Source organism: Peromyscus californicus, unplaced genomic scaffold (genome assembly GCF_007827085.1).
Source record: "Peromyscus californicus insignis strain IS unplaced genomic scaffold, ASM782708v3 Scaffold_6__1_contigs__length_162567912, whole genome shotgun sequence".
In the NCBI taxonomy this organism is placed as follows: Eukaryota; Metazoa; Chordata; class Mammalia; order Rodentia; family Cricetidae; genus Peromyscus; species Peromyscus californicus.
In genome coordinates this window covers 135,882,780-135,905,876 of record NW_026294584.1, presented here as the reverse complement: position 1 = coordinate 135,905,876, position 23,097 = coordinate 135,882,780, and the positions used below count along the sequence as shown (strand labels likewise).

Here is a 23,097-nt window from a genome sequence, read left to right as displayed (position 1 = left end):
CCCAGAACCCATCACAGTAAACACCCATACCTGAACAGACAGATTCCTCAGACTTAACAAAACTAAGCTGCTTACCAACCTACTTGGTTTCAGATCAATTTTTACAGCATAAAACTTCTAAGAAACCCTAAATGCTTCCAAGAAAATTCTTATCCTAGAGTAAAAATAAATAATCCTTTTCATGGCTGCTACTCTTTAAAATTGTAACAAGAATCTTCAACTCAGGAAAAAGAGAAAGGAGATTAATTTCATTCAAAAACTTTAAGACAGGCATTAGGGGCTGGAGCGATGGCTCAAAGGTTAAGAGCACTCACTGCCTGCTCTTCCAGAGGTCCTGAGTTCAATTCCCAGCAACCACATGGTGGCTCACAACCATCTGTAATGAGATCTGGTGCTCTCTTCTGGTGTGCAAGCATACACACAGAACACTGTATACATAATAAATAAAATCTTAAAAAAAAAAGACAGGCATTAGATGAAAGTTTACAATAATTTTTCTATGTAATCTAAAACTAAATGGTTTACGTTTAGTACATGACAAAGGAGAAAATAAAAGGCCTTATCACAGTAGACTAAAACTGCTGACCTTTCAGGAAACAGACTTACCACAATGTAACAATGCCAAGAAATGAAAATCAGTGAGAGCAGAAGGAGAAAGTGTGATTTGGTCAACACAAGCAGCTCGGACCTGCCCTAACTGAAGCAGGCCAAATACAAGTCAGAATCATGGAATCAGCAGTCAGACTTAAAGATGAGAAAAAAGAATGCCACATACTTACAGACACACTTACAGATAGCATGCCACTTACAAACATTTACATTTCCTTTCTTTTCTACCCCCCCTCCCCCTTTCTTTCAGACCATTCTTACTATGTAGTTAAGCTGGCCTGGAACTCACTGTGAAGCCCAGGCTGGCCTCAAACTCACAATTCTCCTGCCTCTGCCTCCAAAGTGCTGGATTATATACCTGTGCCACTACGGTTGGCTTACTTACTACCCAAAGTGCCTTACAGGTGACTCATGCTGACAATGACTAGGAAATCAGTACATAAATCTCAGATCAGTTAATGTTCCAGCACAGAGGAGAGAGAGGCTCATGACACCCACTCCTACCTGAGGAGCTATGGACAGCTAATGGCTTCTGGGGGAGGGAGAGGCAGTTTCCTTTAAGGGTGCAGCCCTTTGTAGGTCAATCACACTTCAGTGGATGCTCCCACACCCCACCCAGGAATATATGGGCAGCAGAAATTGGACTTGGCGGGTTATTATTAAAAAAAAAAAAAAAAAGACATGAAGTTGGAGATGGGAAGGTGGGGGGTGGGTCTGGGAGATTTTAGAGAGAAAAGAGGGGTGAAGGTGATCAAAACACATCGTATGAAATTCTCAAAGATCAATGACATTTTTGAAGGGGAAAAAAGAAAATATCTTATTTTTACTTTTATTATCATTTTTTGGGTCAGGGTCTTATGTGGTTCACAGGCTTGCCCTGAGTCAGTCATGTACATGAAGGTGGCCTTGAACCCCTGATCCTCTTGCCTCAACATTCCAAGTACTAGCATCACAGGCTATGGCTTCAGTGTCTCCATCCGTTTTTGTTTTTTCTTAAATGTGTCTGCTTCTGCTCTTTGTTTGTTGTGCTCTCTCCTCTGTCTCTCTGTGTCTCTCTGTGTGTCTCTGACTCTCCTCTGTCTCTCTCTGTGTGTCTCTGACTCTCCTCTGTCTCTGTGTGTCTCTGACTCTCCTCTGTCTCTCTCTGTGTGTCTCTGACTCTCCTCTGTCTCTCTGTCTCTCTGTGTGTCTCTGACTCTCCTCTGTCTCTCTCTGTGTGTCTCTGACTCTCCTCTGTCTCTCTCTGTGTCTCTGACTCTCCTCTGTCTCTCTGTGTGTCTCTGACTCTCCTCTGTCTCTCTCTGTGTGTCTCTGTCTCTCTGTGTGTCTCTGACTCTCCTCTGTGTCTCTCTGTGTGTCTCTGACTCTCCTCTGTGTCTCTGTGTGTCTCTGACTCTCCTCTGTCTCTCTGTGTCTCTGACTCTCCTCTGTCTCTCTGCGTGTCTCTGACTCTCCTCTGTCTCTCTGTGTGTCTCTGACTCTCCTCTGTCTGTGTGTCTCTGACTCTCCTCTGTCTCTGTGTGTCTCTGATTCTCCTCTGTCTCTCTGTGTGTCTCTGACTCTCCTCTGTCTCTCTCTCTCTGTGTCTCTGACTCTCCTCTGTCTCTCTCTCTCTGTGTCTCTGACTCTCCTCTGTCTCTCTCTGTGTGTCTCTGACTCTCCTCTGTCTCTCTGTCTCTCTGTGTGTCTCTGACTCTCCTCTGTCTCTGTTTCTCTGTGTGTGTCTCTGACTCTCCTCTGTCTCTCTCTGTGTGTCTCTGACTCTCCTCTGTCTCTCTCTCTCTCTGTGTCTCTGACTCTCCTCTGTCTCTCTGTGTGTCTCTGACTCTCCTCTGTCTCTCTGTGTGTCTCTGACTCTCCTCTGTCTCTCTCTGTGTGTCTCTGACTCTCCTCTGTGTCTCTGTCTCTCTGTGTCTCTGACTCTCCTCTGTCTCTCTGTGTGTCTCTGACTCTCCTCTGTCTCTCTGTGTGTCTCTGACTCTCCTCTGTCTCTCTGTGTGTGTCTCTGACTCTCCTCTGTCTCTCTGTGTGTGTCTCTGACTCTCCTCTGTCTCTCTGTGTGTGTCTCTGACTCTCCTCTGTCTCTCTCTGTGTGTCTCTGACTCTCCTCTGTCTCTCTCTGTGTGTCTCTGACTCTCCTCTGTCTCTCTCTGTGTGTCTCTGACTCTCCTCTGTCTCTCTCTGTGTGTCTCTGACTCTCCTCTGTCTCTCTCTGTGTGTCTCTGACTCTCCTCTGTCTCTCTCTGTCTCTGACTCTCCTCTGTGTCTCTCTGTGTGTCTCTGACTCTCCTCTGTCTCTCTCTGTGTGTCTCTGACTCTCCTCTGTCTCTCTGTGTCTCTCTGTGTGTCTCTGACTCTCCTCTGTCTCTCTCTGTGTCTCTGACTCTCCTCTGTCTCTCTGTGTGTGTCTCTGACTCTCCTCTGTCTCTCTGTCTCTCTGTGTGTCTCTGACTCTCCTCTGTCTCTCTCTGTGTGTCTCTGACTCTCCTCTGTCTCTCTCTGTGTGTCTCTGACTCTCCTCTGTCTCTCTCTGTGTGTCTCTGACTCTCCTCTGTCTCTCTGTGTGTCTCTGACTCTCCTCTGTCTCTCTCTGTGTGTCTCTGACTCTCCTCTGTCTCTCTCTGTGTGTCTCTGACTCTCCTCTGTCTCTCTCTGTGTCTCTGACTCTCCTCTGTCTCTCTGTGTCTCTGACTCTCCTCTGTCTCTCTGCGTGTCTCTGACTCTCCTCTGTCTCTCTGTGTGTCTCTGACTCTCCTCTGTGTCTCTCTGTGTGTCTCTGACTCTCCTCTGTGTCTCTGACTCTCCTCTGTCTCTCTGTCTCTCTGTGTCTCTGACTCTCCTCTGTCTCTCTGTGTGTCTCTGACTCTCCTCTGTCTCTCTGTGTGTCTCTGACTCTCCTCTGTCTCTCTCTGTGTGTGTCTCTGACTCTCCTCTCTCTCTGTGTGTCTCTGACTCTCCTCTGTGTCTCTCTGTGTGTCTCTGACTCTCCTCTGTCTCTCTCTGTGTGTTTCTGATTCTCCTCTGTCTATCTGTACATTATGTACATGTGTGAGTATTCATGTGTGTGAGTGCATGCATGTGGTGGCAGAGGACAACCTTGGATGTTGGTCCTTCTTGTCTTAAATTGTTTGAGGCTAGACCTCCTTGTTGAATGCCATTGCAGGCACCAGACTAATGGACCTGAGAGCGTCTAGGGACTCTCCTCTCCCCACTGCACCCCCTAGCCAATCTCTGAAGCAGCTCATTCTACTAGGAAAGATGGGGAACAACTGCCCAGGGGAGCACTGGTTCTCGGTTCTCAGCCTGCCTGCATGCCTCCCTTCTCCTCTCTCCTCAGCTTCAACTACGCAGTAACTCTCCTGGGGAGCACGCACCCAGCTTCTGAAGGCAGGCTGGGCTCGTACTAGGGTCTAAAAGGATTTCTAAAATTTCCCCAAATGGAGTTTTTGGTTTTTGTGTGTGGGTTTTGTTGTTTTGCTTTTGTTTGTTTGTTTGTTTGTTTGTTTGAGATAGGGTTTCTCTGTGTAGATCTGGCTGTCCAGGAATTTGATCTGTAGACCAGGCTGACCTCAAACTCACAGAGATCCGCCTTCCTCTGCCTTCCAAACTCTGGGATTAAAGGTGTGTGCCACCATGCCAGGCAGAGTATTCTTATTGAATGTCATAGTTTGTTTATTTTGGAGATCAGGGCAGTTTTATTATGTAGCCTGGCTAGCCTGGTATTCTGTAGATAGCCTTGAACTTCCAACAACCCTACTGCCTCAGCATCCTGAGTGTTGGGATTACAGGCGTGTCCCATCATACCTGGCTCAAGTGGGCAGTTCTGCAGCCTTCCTCAGAATCATGTACACAACAAATTTAGAAAAATCTTGGAATGTATTCCAGGTTTTCCTTTTCTAACTGACAATATTAAAATGCTGTTTCTTTCTGGGCTTTGAAACACATCATTCTAGGAAATCATTGGCCATTTGGCTCTTCAACAAGAAAGTTGATGCAGGTTACATGCAAAAAGCAACACTAGGGGGCTGGAGAGATGGCTCAGAGGTTAAGAGCACTGACTGTTCTTCCAGAGGTCCTGAGTTCAATTCCCAGCAACCACATAGTGGCTCACAACCATCTGTAACCAGATCTGGTGCCCTCTTCTGGCGTGCAGTCATATATGCTGTATACATAATAAATAAATCTTAAAAAAAAAAAAAAAAAAAAGCAACACTATGAAGCCTGAAGCAAAAAAAAAAGCAAACAAGGAAGGAAGGAAGGATGGAAGGAACTCAGCAGCGGTGGAAGCAGCAAGGCTCATCGGAACGGAAGGAACAAAGGTATGAACAGGAAAGGGGCTAAAGTCTGTGTAGTCCGCCATGAGTTGTGATCTATGCTCATGAGTAACGAAAAACTAGCGCAGGGTTGAATATATCGTGGTGTCCCAGAACAATTATAGCACAGGAAAAAGGCTGCTATCAATATAAAGTCTGGAGTTCAGTTAACAGACAAACATTATTATTTTAGCTTTGACAAGGGATCACAGTTTCCTAGGATGTCATGTGCTGGTTGGTTTCTGTCAAGTTGACACAAACCTAGACACGTCAGGGAGTAGAGGCTCTCAACTGCAGAACGGCCTCCATCAGCTCATCCTGTGGGCAGGCCTGCAGGGCATTCTCTTGATTAATGACTGATGTGGCCAGTGCCACCCTGGGGCAGGCAGCCCTGAGTAATATAAGAAAGCAGGCTGAGCAGGGCAGGAAGCATCTTTCCTGCACAGCCTCTGCTTCAGTTCCTGCCCTGGCTTCCTTCAATGGACTGTAAGATACACGCTCTCCTCTCCAAGTTGCTTTTGGTCATGGTGTTTATCACAGCAACAGAAACCCTAACTAAAGACACTTACAGTAGAGGAAACTGGGTAAAGACTACATGGGAATTCATTATTTTTGCAACCTTATTAAAAGCTTAAAAGCCAGGCAGTGGTAGTGGACACCTTTAATCCCAGCACTCAGGAGGCAAAGGCACATGGATCTCTGTGAGCTCAAGGCCAACTTGAGCTATAGAGTGACTTCCAGGACAACAGAGAAACCCTGTCTCAAAAAAAAAAAAAAAAAAAAAAAAAAAAAAACACCACGCTGGGCAGAGGTGACACAAACCTTTGATCACAACACTCAGGAGGCAGAGCCAGGCGTATTTCTTTGAGTTTGGGGCCAGCCTGGTCTACAGATCCAGGACAGGCACCAAAACTACATGGAGAAACCCTGTCTCAAAAAAAAGAAAAAAAAAAAAAAAAAGAAAAACACTTTGGGATTGTTTCACAGATTAAAACATGTCCAGGAGCTGGGGAGATAACTTGGTAGAGTGCTTGTCTAGCATGCATAAAGCCCTGGGTTTAATGCCCAGCACCATATAAACTAGGTATGGTGGCATACATCTGCAATCCCATCACTCAGAGGAGGGAGAAGCAAGATGGTCAGGTGTTCAAGGTCACCCTTAGCTAAATAGAGTTCAAGGCCAGCCTGGGACTTAGGATTCTGTCTCAAACAAACAAACAAACAAAAAACAACCAACCAAACAAAAAACATGGCTATACACCATGACTTAGAAATTCTACTTTGCCAGGCAGTGATGGCACACACCTTTAATCCCAGCTCCAGAGGGACCCAACACCTCTAGCCCCTGTGGGCACCTGCACTCTCATACCTGATTTTATTACTTGGGTTCTAGGGGTCAAATCTGGGTCTTCATGCACGTCACAGGCTGAGCTATCTCCACCCTCTAAAACTCCTTTTTTTTTTTTTTTGGTGTATGGTTTTTCAGACAGAGTTGCTCTGTGTAACTCTGGCTGTGTTGCTGGGATTAAAGGCATGCGCCACCATGATTAGTTGTAAACTTTGTCTTTGAATAAGACAAAGTACTTTAAAACTTTTTCTTTTTTTCATGCAGAAAGAAATATGGCTTAAAAAAGGATCATTGTCGAAATGATAGTGAAAAAAAGGCTAAGAAACAATGATTAACATTGAGTGAAAAACGCAAGTTACACAAAAATACAGAGAGTATGATACTATACACAAAATTCAAGGCAAAACAATTATTGTCTAAGTATTTACACACATGTAAACTATGATTTTAAAAGTTTAGAAAATCTGGGCTGGAGAGATGGCCCAGGGTTAAAAGCATGCACTGCTCTTCCAGAGGACCAGAGTTCAATTCTCAATACAGCAGGTGGCTCACAACTACATCTAACTTCAGCTCCAGAGGGACACAACACCTCTAGCCCCTGTGGGCACCTGCACTCCCAAGCATACCTACATATAAACTAAACACACACACACACACACACACACACACACACACACACACACACACGCACGCACGCACGCACGCACGCACGCACGCACAATTAAAAATAACAAAAAAATGAGGCTGGAGAGATGGCTCTGACCATAAGAGCACAGGCTGCTCTTCCAGAGGTCCTGAGTTCCAGTTCCCAGCAACCACATGGCAGCTAACAACCATCTATAATGAGATCTGATGCCCTCTTCTGGCATTCAGGCAAACATGCAGCCAGAACACTGTATACATAATAAAAAAATAACTCTCTAATAACAAAAAATAAAAACTTTTTAAAAAAGTTCAGAAAATCTGTTAGCCTTATGAAGTATTAGATAATAGGAACATATTAGATAATAGGAACCCAGGAGAGAAATATAAGGAAATTAAAAACTGGCAGCTGTGAGGGCCAGGGATATAGGTAAATGGTACAGAACTTGCCTAGCACATGTGGTCTGACTTTAATCCCTAGTAACTCTCGCCCTGGCCCCTCTAAAGCACTAACTGTGTTCTTTTCTTAGGGGCTACAGACACATGGGTGTTCATTCTACTGTTCTTCACCTCTTAGTTATTCTGATTTGTTTTTGTTGCATAAACTGTTTCATGACTAACAACTATTTGAAAGTACTTCGTATCACTTTATTTCAGTGAATCTAGGTGACTTAAAATGGCATGAACGCCTTTCCACTGCTTGTCATCCAGCACTAACATAAACCTACGCTGTTCAAAAGCAAACAAGAACTACCAACTGCTTGGGCTGTAACTCTGCAGTAGAGTACTTGCCTTCCATGAACAATAACACCGGTTTGATCTTCCAGCAAATAAAAAAAATAGTTGAAACTTTTAAAAACAGTCTAAATTATTTTAAAGAAAAAAAATTGTTTTAAGTAGTTCATACCCAGCCACCTTGCTGAATGATGAATTCTGCTGCATGGTCCTCCAGATACGTCACGCCAAACTGTAGCAGGGTACTCAGGGGCTCTTGACCTCGCCGTGTCAATTCCAAAAGCATTTGTTGTAGCAAAACTAGAGGCACCAAAATCTTCAAGGCAAAGATGAAAACATGAAAAAACGTAAGACTTGAAATTCTTATAACAGATTTTATGTTCAACCATTAAACATTTTAATGCAGACACATGATTGTGGTTATTTCATTCTCATTATGATAAAATATCAACTCCTGCTAGAAATTTTCAGGCCACTGTATGTGAATTTCTGTATGAGGGAGGAGAAAAAGTTATGTGAAAATAACCATGTGTGAAACATATGTATACAGAAATTCACACAATAATTCATTATAATGAAAAAAGACTACAAACAATTCAACAAAGACTAATCTAAAAACTGTAGCCACCCTAGCTGTTAAAAGACTAGATTGTTCACCCACCAACTACCAAAATTTAAGTCAACACACACATACATATGCACACATAAACCTAAGGCTTACAGTGTCTGGGGGAAATCTACAACTAACTAGGAACAGCAGTCACTATGGGAATTTAGTGACTAAGGGCGGGTGAGGGAAGAGGAATATCCTGGTTTCTAGTATTTCTGCACTCCCCCCCCCCTTTTTTTTTTTTTTTTGGTTTTTCATGACAGGGTTTCTCTGTGTAGCTCTAGCTGTCCTGGAACTCACTCTATAGACCTGTCTGGCCTTGAGCTCAAAGATCCGCCTGCCTCTGCCTCCCAAGTGCTGGGATTAAAGGTGTGCACCACCACTGCCAGGCTTATTTCTGTACTTTTTACATTTTGCACCAAACACTTTTATTATCTATTTGAAAACAAATTTTCATTGTTGCTCTTTTTGAGAGAGGGTCTCATGCTGTCCCCCAGGCTGGCTTCATGCTTATGGCAATCCTCTTGCCTCGCTCCCCCAAGTGCTGAGTGAGAGTATGGGTGTGAGTGATCACACCTGGCAAAACAATAACTTAAAAATTATGAGCTACGTTATGAAAGTCATCAAAAATCAAATACAAACAGAGGCATTATAAACTATACCTGTGGTGGTTTGAATGTAATCGGCCCCCATGAGCTCATAGGGAGTGGTACTATTAGGAGAGGTGGCCTTGTTGGAGGAAGTGTGGTCTTGTTGGAGGAGGCTAGATGACACACCATTAATCCAGGCCTTGAGGCTAGAGGGCACACCTTTAATCTGGGTCACACCTTCTGTTGGAAGTGTGTCACTGTGGGGGTGGGCTTTGAGGTCTCTTTCTCAAGCTTCACTCAGTGTGACAGTCAGTGGACTTCCTGTTGCCTTTGAGTCAAGAAGTAGGACTCTCAGCTCCAGCACCATGTCTGCCTGCATGCCGCCATGCTCCCCGCCATGATGATAACTGACTGAACCTCTGAACCTGTAAGCAAGCCCCCTCAATTAAATGTTTTCTTTGAGTTGCCATGGTTACGGTGTCTCTTCACAGCAATAAAAACCCTAAGACAATACCTAATAATCCCGTGGCTCAATATTGAAAATAATCAGAATTTACAGTACAAACTAACTAGCGTCTACAACAACTGCAAACAGAAAAGTGGGAACAAAAACTTAAAGAGCTGTGCACACTCGGCGGCAGAGCGCCGGCGGCCCTGGGTCTGTCTCTCACACCACAAATGCCAAAGCCAGCGCTGGGGATGAGGAGAAAGAGAAAGGGCTAACTAACGCCAGGCCGCCATCTGCATGCAGGCTCTTCTGTCTAACATCAAAGGCTCTGCATGACCTAAGAAGGAATGCATGAGGAAATAAACCAATTTCAGTTCCTTGTTTCTGGATTACTAAGGAAATAACGGAATGACAAAGTATTTCCTCAAAAGAAAACAAACTTTGAAAATGAGTTCATGCTTCATACTAATATTCTTGGCTTTTACTTCAGTAAAAGCAGCCTAGAGGGAATCCACTTTGAAGTCTGAACAGAAGAATACAACACACATCTTCATTTTTGACATTCTCAAAGGACTCCAGCTCAAAATACATTAAAACATCTTCTTACCACTAATGGAAATAGGGCTATGAAGAAGAATGAGATAGGCCTTTTCCATAAGAAAATGCATCAAGCTGTTTAAAACAAAACCAAATGAATGTTTATCTTGCCCCAATACTGTGCCTTGATTAGGAGCAGGTAAAGGATGGCTTGAGAAGCCATCTTGCAAAATTCGTATCAACTTCAAAGACCTGGGATGTCCTGTACTACAAAGCACTCTAATTGCCTATAATAATCCATAAATGTGTAACATTTTGAGGCTAGGCATGCTTAATATGCTATTGTTTATTGGGGAAATGAATTGCAAACACCTTATTTTATGAGCCACTACATAAAATAACATTTCCTTTCATCTGTTACAATGACCTCTTCATGGGTATCAAAAGTAGATACTCATTTCCTATAAACTAAATCAGTAATAAATGTGAAACGCTCTCTCTCCCGTCACTTTAGCTTTGGTTACAGACCCTCTCAGTCCGTCATTTAACCTACCTGTTCTTCACCTAGCACTGTGTCCGCGCCTTCACAATCTGAGTTTTCCTTTCTATTCTATAATCTTGAATGGCAGTAACCAGAATCCAGACACTTCATCTTAGGAGACTATAGCATTTTCTCTCTGTCTGATAATATTCTTGATGATACCTGTCTCAGCAGAAATGCTTCATTTCCTCTCCTCCCATTCCTCACACTATTTTGATTTTTTAAACTATCATGTATGTATTTTATTGGGGAGGGGGTAGTCTGAGAGTGCACCATGGGGTGTGTGTGAAGGTCACAGAACAACACTGGGGAGTCCATTCTCCCTCCACCATGTGGGGCCCAGGGACCAAACTCAGGCCACCAGGCTTGGTGGCAAGCACCTTTACCTGCTGAGTCATTCTGCCAGCCCTGTTTTGTTTTGCTTAAAAGAGGGTCTCAAGTAGCCAAGGCTGGCCTTGAACTACTGATGCTCCTACTTTCACCTCAAGTATTGGGATTACATATGTGCCACCACACTCAGCTCATAGGAATCATTAAATGACTACCACACCAGGCTTACTTATCTGACAGACTTTTCTTAACGGACCTCCAGGCCCACTCACTTCTATTTGTATTTTATTTATATTTTTTGTTTTGTTTTGTTTAAGGTCTCATATAGCCCAGGCTAACCTAGAGATCATCACATAGCTGAGGATGGTCCTGAACTCCTGATTCCTTGCCTCCACCTCCCAACTGCTAGCGTCACAGACATATCACCGTGCCCAGTTTAGAGCACTAGTGTAGATCATCTTTACACACTTCAACTTACTTTCCTGTACAAGAAGCATCAAGAGTTACTCTAAGTGGACTAAGGATGTAGCTCAGTTGGTAGAGTACTTGCTTAGCAACCATGAAGCAACACATAAAACTAGGTGGTGGTGGTTCAAGCTTGTAAACCCGGAAGATTACATGTTAATAACGGGAAGCTTAGACGGTCAAGCTCATCCCTGGCCACATAGTTATCCTGAGGTTAGCTGGGGCTAAAATGAAATGCTGTTTCAAAAAACAAAAACAAGAAAAGTTAAGTTACTTCTACAACTCATTTATACCAGCTGTATTATCCACAAGTAGCCTATAAAATCTAAAACCCATTTATTATTTTTCAGTACTCTGCATTTTTATATTTTTTTAATGTTAAAAGAATTCAGAGCTTAGACATTCCAAGAAGGTCTCACATTCACATTTCTAGGTTTAAAAATTAAGGAAGGACCAGGAATATAGTTTAGTTGTAGACTGTCTAGTACGAATGAAGCCCTGGGTTTGATCCTGAGCACTACATAAACCAGCCACTGTGGTACATGCCTGTAATCCTAGCACTGAGAAGATAGAGACAGGAAGATCAGTAGTTCAAGATCATCCTCACAGTGAGGCTACACAGTGAGTTCCAGGGCAGCCTAAAGAACACAAAGTCCTGTCTCAAAATATAAATAAAATTATACAATAAAGATGAAGCAAATGATCTTCTCTTTTCATTCTTATTCTAAGTAATTTCCTCACAGCAAACAGTACTCTGCACATGGAATATTCTTTTCCTTAGAGATTTTTGTAATGGAATGTTTAGGAACCTTTCAACATCAGAAAGCCAGTAACTTCTACTGGCTTACCTTTATTCATATGTTTATTTAATTCCCTGACAAAGATTGGGGCAGGCATAAAAATGCACAGTTTGGCAATGAAAAGAATATAAGCAAATATAAAATTGCACCAAAGTGCATGTGGAAGAGAGGTTATAACTCTTAATGGCAAACTTCCTGCTCTGCCCTGGATGACAGCAGAGGTATCCTGAGGGCAAGACCCCTTCAATTCAAGGCACCAATTTGTGAATAGGCTTATCTGTCTGAAAGGAGAAAGCCTGAACTAAGAATACAGTTTAAGGGGTTCCCTGCTCAAAAACAATGACCTTGGTACACACAAAATACTGCAGCTGTGACCCAAGGGGCCAGGCTCCATGTGGAGTTGGCAGCAGAACTTGGCAGCATCATCCACATGGTACTGGTTTTGTACACAAGAAAGATGCAAGACTAAGAGATTCATGGAATCTTGTCCATGATTCCAGAATGTTGCTGAGGCCAGACAACTGTGGCAGGGTCAGAGTCCCTGTAAGGAGGCTCTGAGAGGCCACTGTGTAAAGATGTAAAAGTGAAGCCTAAGCTGCAATGGAGCCCCCGGGACACAGGAGACCATTCAACAGCCACCAAGGAAAGATGCAGGCATGAGTGGAGCTGACCCACAAGACAGACTATGTGTGCTGTCAACAACGGGACTACCCATGCTATGCTTCTTCACAGCCATCTCCTCACATTCTGCCTTTGCAAGGCAACACAGTATAAGACAACAGATAATCACATGACACAGTGGAAAGGCTAGAACCAGCAGATCTGAACTGGTTGCTAGTCAAGAGATCCTACACAAGTTACTTAACCCTTTCCTAAACAGTCATCAACCTAAGTAAATAAAGAACAGAATAAAAGCTCATTATGCTGGGGATGTAGTTGACCAGTCGAGTGCTTGCCTAGCCTGTGCAAAATCCAGGGTTCCATCCCAGATCAGCAGGATATCTCACCCCTTTCCAGTCCCCAAACGGAGCAATAAAATCCACTGTGCATTCTTTTAAGGAGAGTTTGAAATGATCAAATGAGATTCGACATGAGATACACTACCATAGAAACTATAAAAACACAATGGCATTAATCTTTTAAAAGAGCCAGAAGAGGTTATCTATTAAGTGATCATCTCATTCTTCTCCAAGACATGCTAACTCTCACGTTAACAAGTGACTACCTGGAGACAAATATCATGTCTAACAGAGAGAAATCACGAGACTCGAGGAAACTCAAAGAGCACAGAAAAGGAGGAGAGCACGCTACAGGGCAGCATGCTACAGGACACATATTTTGAGGCACACTGTTGAACCCTGCCGCATTAATTTAAAAAAACACATGAAAGCAAAACTATCTACTTAACATAGTCTGGATTCATACATTAATCAGTGATGTGGGATGCTAACAATTCTTTCTATCTTTTATCATTGGCACTAAAATCTTATAAGAGCAAAGATAATTTGGTTAATACCTTATTCCATCCGCTGGCATGAACTGCAGTCTCCACTGTACATTCACGATATGCCTGATATGTCACTGGCCTGTAGAGATTTTTTTGAAAGTCTGTGTCACAAAAAGGCTTTCATTTCAGATGAATAAATATACAGACACTACTGTGTTGTTGAACTTTTTGCTAACATGACTAGGATTGTTCAATATATTGATTTTTTTCAAGATATGGCTTTTAATATTTGGTATGTGTTTTTTCCCAAGACATTCTCTATATTGCTGGGGAGGTTGTTACAGTATATCAAGATAAATAATATATTCTAGCCATTATTTTTTAAATACTTGGAATTTATCTCTATGCTGCAGATAAATGCCTGGATTACAGATATAGAATCAAACAGTAACATGCAAAACTTAACTCAGTTAAATGAAAACACAATCTAGCTTTTTTTTAAAGGCAAAAGTCTAAGCCTGGCAGTGGTGACACACACCTTTAATCCCAGCACTTGGGAGACAGAGGCAGGCAGATCTCTGAGTTCAAGGCCAGCCTGGTCTACAGAGTGAGTTCTAGGACTGTCAGGGTTATGTAGAAAAACCTCGTCTCAAAAAAACATAAATAAATAAATCAAGAAAATAAGAAGTGGGAAGAGTTATGCGTTTATAGGTTTTAAAACTCCAATTCCAGAAGTATTTTCTGTTCTGACTACCCTAGTCTATAATTTCTTAGTTGATGAATATACAAGAATAATAAAAACTACCACTTATTAGTACTCTAATATATTAGGTTTTATATTTTTCATATTTATATTTCACACTACACCATATATCATCACTACATATTAGGATGATATTGGCAAAGTTAGAGAAAGCTAAGAGACTATCCCAAAACCATGCCTGACAAACATCCAGTTGGATCTGGCGCCAACAGCATACTATTTCAATTTCTAGTTAGGATTGTTGTTTTGTTCTGAGACAGGGTTTCTCTGTGTAGCCTTGGCTGTCCTGGATCTCACTCTGTAGACCAGGCTGGCCTTGAACTCAGAGATCCGCCTCCTCTGCCTCCTGAGTTCTGAGAATAAAGGTTACCATTCAGCTCGTTAGAATTTTGACGTATGCCACAAAAATATCTAGATGTCACATGTAGCTAAAAAGAATTTGAAATGTGGTTATTTTGCTTAAAATATTGACACATGCTGTATTTCAAGGAGTAAGGAAAAAGGAATGTGAAATCTCTCTATTATTAATAAGTTTTGAGTTTTTAAAATATTTTACCTATACTGATATAAAATATATTAAAATTTTTATTACTGTCATGTGTTATGTGTCTGCCAGATGTTTGACCTTCATGTGACTTGCACTGTATCTACTCTGCTATACAACTATCACTCTGCTATACAACTATCACTCTGCTATACAACTATCACTCTGCTATACAACTCAGCAGCAACTCACTACTACAGCGCTGCTGAAGGACGACTTTGTAAGCATACCATACACACAAGACTACTACCTTGCTGATATCACACTCTTACTAATGCTTAGGATTCTTTTAGAAGTACTGGGCCATATACTAGACTCCTATAAACCTGGAATTGCACCAGATGCTGTACCATCCACCTACCTACAGCTCCCTGAAGTTTCATTGCGGCTATCAGTCCCTTCACTTCCTTTCCTGAACTGATGCTGCTGTGGTCACTGACGTCCTTATAGGTAGGCTAAGTACTTTATTATCCTTCAGAATGAAACATGATTTAAAAACGTCATATGTACACACATACATGCACATGAAAGATGTAGTAGGTTAAAACATTCATGTTTTAATACATAGAAAAGCAAGTAGCTGAATAATCAGCCTTCCTTCTGAGGTCTTAGAATTAAGCAGATAAGAAAGGGGTACCTTTATAAATCAAAGGTATTTCACATAAAGAGTTCAAGATTAATTTCCCACTTTAGCAAAACCATTTGGAGTAGGAGATATTTCCACCTAAGATATTGCCTTCAACTTGTACAATAATTGCATTGTTTCCAAAGTATTAGTAACAGCTTAAACCTTTCAAAAATAAGACTTTTGAACAAATTTTATTTGCTATGCAACCAACTTCAAAAATAACTATCACTATTTAAGGTTTGGGAAAAAGTAAATATTTATCTATACCAGCTTTCTCTTAAAGAAAAAAGGAACTCAGGGCATAGTGGCACAAACCTTTAACCCTATCACTTGGAAGGCAGAGGCAAAGTGAATCTCTGTGAGTTCCAGGCCAGCTAAGACTCCATGGTAAGAGACCCTGTCTCAAAAGGCAACATTATCCCATTCTGCTCGTTAGAGTTGGTAATATCCCAGCCAAGTTACAATTAATAAATGGAAACTGACATAGAAGAATGAAATGATTTGCATAAAGGAGCTGGAGAGATGACTCGGCAGTTAAGATTAAGAGCACCTCCTGCCCGGTTCAGTTCCAAGCACCCACCGTGGGGCCTGTAATTCCTGGTCGAGGAGACTCAACTCCTTTTTCTGGCTTCCTGGGCACCAACATACATATAAACAAAAATAAAAACAAATCTTAAAGGCCAGGCATGGTGGTGGTACATGCCTTTAATCAGCACTTGAGAGGCAAAGGTAGATGGATTTCTATGAAGTCAAGCCAAACCTGAGCTACAGTGAGACCCTGTCTCAAAAAAGACAAAGAAAAGGAAATAGAATTTTTTAAGGTTGTAATCTCAGTATATACAATATATGAACATTTAAGGACAGAGAGTCTTAATGAACCCTGCTCAAGCCACCCTTCACCTCCTTAGGCCCTCAGAGCTTACTGCTGACAATCTTAGAAAACCATGCTGTGAGTCTAAATCTCCTGCTGAAGTTTAATTTCCTGGCCACTCATACTGTCCTTTCCACATTTCTTTAAGCTTGTATCTGAGGTAGAAAAATCTACCTATGATTTCACTTCACTGAGTATAATAAGGATTTTATATATGCTCCTTTCACCAGAATATATAGAAACCCTAATTATTTCCTGATACAAACACAGCAAACTATAAATTAAACCCTGACTACATAACAGTAAGGAATTTCCTTACTGTAACAGGGACTTGCCGTCTGAATTTCAACCTGTTGGTGAGGAACAAATTTCCTCCTAAGCAATCCATCCTCATCAATTCATACTAATGTTGTAATTCATATTAATTCTTCAATGAAGAATTAGGGGAAGTTGACTTTTGAGACTTATCATAAGTGAAGTGGTTCTATTTTAACAGGCTTGCATTTTCACTAGCTTCTCAATTTGAGCTTTACTATGGTGAGGGCCATAGCTGGAAAGGAGTTCATTGCAGGATACAGAAGTAGCTTCACAGGCAGATGTGCAACCCCAAAGGATAACAATATCTATGATATAGGTACAATAAAAATACAGACATCTAAAATACAAAGATAATGCTAATCACACACAAACCCCCAGCCAGTATATCTAATGAATAGAGATGGCCCCTAAATGGAACAGGGACAAAAAGTGATTAGGGCAAGGGCAATAGCTTGTATTTATAACACAGTAAATGCATCTACTGAAACCCAACAGCTCAACAGGTAAATAAAAGCCATCAGATCTCTGTTGGAATATTTAAATCCCCGCTCGAGGCAAATCTGGCATTCAAAACACAAAGCAGATGCTCTAGGAGCCCAAAGGAGGACAAGGGACTGCCTACAGCAAAGCCTCAGTCACCCCGAGCCGCATGCCACCCAGACACTACTCAGAATACTTGAAGCACACTCCACTCCGCAGCTGTAACTCACTGGCTGAGGATCACTTGCAACGCTTTATGCAAAGGCTCTTTCAGATCCTGGGACACTCTTTCGCCAAGATGGGCCAAGCAGTCTTCTATCGAGCTTTCAGGGTTAGCAGGGCTAAACACTGGTGAGGTGTGACAGTCAAAGCCTGTGCTGGTAAAGGCTAAAGACAAGATGAAAGAAAGACCAAAATTAATAAATGGTGCCAGGGCTAGAGAAATTGCCAGTGGTTAAGAGCACCTGCTGCTCTTCCAGAGGATCAGGGTTTGACTCCTAGCACCCAGTCTCAGGGGATCCAAAGTCCTCTTCTGGGATTCCATGGGCATTGCATGCACATGGTACACAGACATACATGCAGACAAAACACCCATACACAAAAAATAAATAAATAAAAATTAAACAACAGAAAAATAAATAGTACCAAAAGTTAGGCTATAAGCCAGGTGTAATGGTGCACACCTAGAATTCTGACACTCAGGATTCTGAGGCAGGAGGATCTCAAGAAAGAAGACTGCTGGGCTACACAGTGAGTTCAAGGTCAGTCGGGCAAAAGCCTGTGTCAAAAGAATCAAATAAAAAGAAAGCTCGGCATGGTAGCAGGGAGACAGACGTAGGACAATGGGAGTTCAAGCCCAACCTTGAATCCGAGGCCAACCTGGGATCCAATGAGGCCCTGTCAGAAGAAAAGAAAGAAAGAAAGAAAGAACAGGAAGCGGGTATCTTTGTGAGGGCCCATGAAACTAAGGTAGTTACTGTTAGGAACGAGAGTTTTAAGGTACTTGGAAAGATCATTATACATATTAATCTTGTCTGGAACACAAAACTGATGCCCTAAATTGAGGTTTTATTGTTTTGTTTTTCAGAGGGAAGTTTCCCTATATAGCCCAGGCTGGCTTTGAACTCATGAATCTCCTAGCTCAGTCTCTCAAGTGCTGGGACTATAGGCATAAACCACTATGAATTATTTATTTGTAAATTTACTTTTTTTTTTTTTTGGCCAGCGTTTGTCTTACTGTAGCCTAGGTTCACATGGTATTTACTATGTCCCCAGGATGGTCTCAAACTTACAAGAACCTTCATCCCTCAGCCCCACAAATGCTAGGACTACAAGCACAAACCAGCATGCCCAGTTTGTTCATAAATTTGTATTCCTTTTCTTTCCTGACTAACAAGGAACTTATTTATCAACACAATCTATCGGTGGTTTATGGAAAGTTACTATGCTTTATTTATTTAAGACACACACATAAGTAACAACAATTTTTAAGCAGAAGACATAAATTTGAAGAGAACATGGGGGAGGCACATGGGAAGGGCTGGAAGGAGGAAAGGAAAGAAAGGGGAAAATGATGTAACTAGGACGTTTTCAAAACAAAATATAACTTAAAATGTGTATTTTGGCAAAAAAAAAAATAGCCATGAAAATCATTTTCTGATGGGAAGTGAGGCCTGCTCCACAGCAGAGAATTCATGTCTGATACTATGAACTTCTAAACAATCAAATAGATAAATCTTCGGAGGAAAAGGCAGCAGTGTCAGCTGCTGCCAGATGTGGTGGTACACATCTTTAATCCTAACACTGGAGGCAGAGGCAGTTGGATTCTGGGAGTTGGAGGCCAGCCCTGTCTACACAGCAAGTGTCAGGCCAGCCAGAGTTACATGGTGAAACCCTATCTCAAAGGTGAAGACACTAACAACACAACAACAAAAAGAAAAAAAGAGAGAAAACCAACTAAATCAACAATAACCACAGCTGACAGAATCTGCTCGCTGCTCAGGAAAGTAAGAGAGAACAGACCTTCAGAGACTTCTTTCTCCAAGGATTTCAGTTCTTCTTCAATCTCAGATTTAACTTTTAATAAAACTTCTGGGTCCAGAGACTGTGGAGCGACATCTAGTTGAACTCCTGAAACAAACAAAAGAAATCAAGGGAGGTTACTCTAGAAAGAGGGACAGATAAGCCATTAGAATATAAACGGATGCAGCAGCCACATGTGGAAGCTGGGCAGGAGGGTCACTTTACATCAGTATAGAGCCAGCCTGGGCAACATAGTGGTACCCTATCTCCGAAAACCAAAAACCAGAAACCAGAACTATCTACTTAGTATTAAGTCAGAAAACAAGAAATCAAATTTGATTATCAAGCCTAGAAGGTATTTTTTGCAACAATAAATAACAAAGCTGAGGTGTAGATCAGTGAAGAGCACCTGCTTAAACACCTGACTTTGATCCAGAACTGAAAGAAAAAGGAAAAGCAAGGAAGAAACAACAATTAATAGAAGTCTGTGGGCCTAAGTACTGAGTAAAACCTAACATAGAAAAGAAGCCTTGCACATTTCTGACTCCAGAAACATGCATCGGGAGATGGGAAGAGAACGGTACCAAGGTTCCTTCTTCCTGCATGCAACAGTCTTCAAAAGAGAAATGTGGGAGCCAGGCATTATGGTCCTGAGATAATCTTTGCTCTAAAAAAGGCTGGGCATAGTGGTTTATGCCCATAATCCCAGCATTTGGGAGGCAAAAGCTGCCAACTTTGATGCCAGCTTGGTCTGATAGCAAACTCTAGGCCAGTCAAGACTACACACACATAGCCAGGCAGTAGTGGCACATGCCTTTAATCCCAGCACTCGGGAGACAGAGACAGGCAGATCTCTGAGTTTGAGGACAGACTGATTTAGGGAGTAGGTTCCAGGACAGCCAGAGTTACACAGGGAAACCCTGTCTGGGGGGTTGGGGGGGGGGAAGACTGCATATGTAGTGATAGCCTATCTCAGAAGCAAGTAAATAGAGCTCTAAGTAAACAACAAGCAGCTCTGAAGAACTGTGCTCGGCCCAGAGGAAAGCATTAGAGCTCCCAGTGACAGTAAGTCCCTCTCTGTTCTTAGCTTTGACTAAGAATCAAATCCACCAAGCAATGCTAGTGTGACCATCTAGGACCACATGCGTAACACAGCTTTGATGTCATTCTCACCGTGGAAATCTACAACGCTCCTACTCCTCATTTGATTCCTTGGATTTTTCCATGGGGGGGGGGGCATATACAAGGATGAATGCAATCATACATGTAAGACAGAGGCCAACACCAGGTTCCTTTCTACCTTATTTTGTTTGTTTTTATATGTATGAGTGTTCTACCTGAATGAATTTCTGTATACCACAGGCTTGCCTGGTGCTCATGGAGGCCAGAAGAAGACACTATGCTCCCTAGAACTAGAGTTACAGGTGGTTGTGAGCTGCCACATGGGTGCTAGGAATTGAACCCAGGTCCTCTGGAAGTAAACCAGTGCTCTTACCTGCTGAGTCATCAACTCTCCAGGTCCTGCACCTTATTTTTTGAAACAGGGTCTTTCTGAACCTGGAGCACACCAGCTAGCTAATGAGCTCTAGGGATTCACCTGTCTCTGCCTCCCCTGTCCTGGGGTTACAGACCAATGCCCCTGCATCCAGCTTTTACCCCGTGGGTGTTGGGCATCCAGTCTCAAGTTCTCAGTTTGCACTATAGGCACTCTGCTAACTGAGCTATCTTCTCACTCCCATTCACACTTTTTTGAGAGGGAAGGGGTTGAAACAGGATCTTACTAAATAGCCCTGGCTGGCATCCACCTCATTGATCTTTCTATCCCACATTCTGGTTGCTGAGATTTCAAGCAGGTACTGTGATGCCTGACTCCATTGTGCATACTTTTAAGCCACACTGAATTATGTATACCAAAGAATGTTTTTTCAAAAAGCAACCCAGGCCAGGCGATGGTGGCACACACCTTTAATCCTAGGACTCAGGAGGCAGAGGCAGGAGGATCTCTATGAGTATGAGGCCAGCCGGTCTATAGAGCAAATTCTAGGACAGGCTCCAAAGCTACACAAAGAAACTCTGTCTTGAAAAAACAATAAAAAGAAAAAAAAAATCAATCCAGTATGAATTCACTGCCAGTTTCTTCACGACTCAATGAATAAAACACACTATACTTGGACCAATTTAAGTCTGTTTCTCCATTATGTCTTCAGTCTTTAATGATTCTTTTTTCTTTGGGATTTTTTTGTTTGTTTGTTTGTTTGTTTGTTTGTTTGTTTGTTTGTTTTGAGACAGGGTCCCAAGTTTCCCAGGTTGAACTTAAGCTCACTATTATAGTCAAGGATGACCGTGAACTTCTGACTATGTGCCACCATGCTCAGTTTTAGGTGGTGCTGGGGATTGAACCTAGGGTTTTATGCATGCTAGGTAAGCACTCTGTCAACTGTGCTATATTGCTACTCTTCATGACACTTACCAATGCTTGAGATCAGTAGAAGACTTTTAGTATCAGTTAGCCTGTACCACAGTTAGAGTTACATGTACTCTAGACTATATTTGGTGATTTTATAATTTGTTCTGACCAGATTACAAATACTTTGAGACACTTTCTTTGTCTAAGACTTATGTTAAACAGGACAAAAAGAACACAAATACTTGATTGTGTGGTGGCTGTGACTATCTACTGTGGTATGGACCTAAAGGATTGCAGTGGACAGAATACATAATACAGCCTTAGTGCATTCGATAAGTATACAGGACAAACCGCTGGGAAAAAGACTCATACAAAAAGAAACTCAACTGAATTTCTATAACTTACACAGACAAAAATAATAGTTCATATATAAATGTAGAGAAATAAAAAATTATTTGCTACTGCTTTGAAGCTACTAAAATGGCAAAAATTAAAAGTAAGGAAATTGAGAAGTGATTTTTCTACAAGAGACTATGAAAACTGACTAACCACATATATTGGGTAATAAACACATCATTCATTTATGGCAGTGGATGGAGATAGAGAATACGAAAAAAGGAAATAGGAATCAGACCTCAGCTACTGCCGCCACACTTAGGAGAACTGTACTCAATAATCAAGGCCTAAGAGCTTAGCCTTAGAGTGACAGTCTGCAAATCAACTCATCATTATTTGCCCATGCACCAATAATCCATGAAGAAACAGTATTTGAAAACAGATCTCCCTGGAGTGGCTCGTGCCTATAATCCCAGCATTTGGAAGATTGAAGCAGAACTGTTACAGGTTCAAGGACAGTGTGGAGAAAAAGAGAGAGCTAGAGCTAGAGAGAGAGAGAGAGAGAGATCATTCTGTTAAGTGACTTATTACTGAACCCTAGAATATATGATTATAATTTCTTCTCAAATAAGAAATAAGCGATGCCATCTGTCATAAGCCTCTTTCTGGAAGACATGCACATCCAAAACATCCACAGACCCACACAGCCCCTAGCACCACCACCAACCCACACAGTAATGACAATGTCTTCATTACCATATGCCTCACACCCCACCAGATTAAGCAGAAGCAGCTGATTAGAGGAGTGCCGTTCTCATGAAACTGACATGATGCTGATTACACATGACAAGTTGTCATACTTGATAATAAGCCATGTGGAAAGCCTCAACTATAAAAAGGCCACTGCTGTTAGGATACAAAAGGCTATCTCGCTAGCTCCCCACAGACAGATAGATTCAGTGATCTTCATCTAATTAATCCTCTCCACCCAGACATTCTAAAGCACACAACTACACAGTAGGGCCAATGTAGCATAAATCCTGTTCAATGAATCCAGAGGAAGTATTTCAAAGATAAACAGACATGAGCACACTGAAGTCTGCCTACTTCAGTCCACATGAGGAGTTGCATGAGTCTGCAATCAGCATATCCCAGCTTTGAAATTTGTCCAGAGCTTTCAAATTGAATACAAATAACACAGTTTGGCCAACTGAATGGGCTAGATCAAAAAGAAGTAAATTCTGTATCTCCAAACTGTGACATATTAAAATTACCTATAAGGGAGGGGGAGAAATGGCCTTTTTTGTTGCTCT

General features: G+C 42.0%; 1 protein-coding gene across 9 annotated transcripts in view; it reads right to left on the bottom strand.

Annotated features, from left to right (window-relative positions):
- Bcl2l13 (BCL2 like 13) overlaps window positions 1-23,097 on the bottom strand; it is a 61,488-nt gene that overhangs the window by 13,089 nt on the left and 25,302 nt on the right. For 2 of the 9 annotated variants that reach the window (XM_052721461.1, XM_052721460.1), the window contains 4 exons: window positions 19,042-19,149; window positions 17,250-17,406; window positions 13,485-13,554; window positions 7,820-7,963 (listed from right to left, as the gene is read on the bottom strand). In XM_052721461.1, the coding sequence (XP_052577421.1) occupies window positions 7,820-7,963; window positions 13,485-13,554; window positions 17,250-17,406; window positions 19,042-19,149 (479 nt within the window). Of the gene's footprint in view, window positions 1-7,819; window positions 7,964-11,181; window positions 11,406-13,484; window positions 13,555-16,053; window positions 16,129-17,249; window positions 17,407-19,041; window positions 19,150-23,097 lie in introns of those variants that run through there. The other 7 variants (XM_052721465.1, XR_008214545.1, XM_052721466.1 and 4 more) reach the window with 7 other exon arrangements.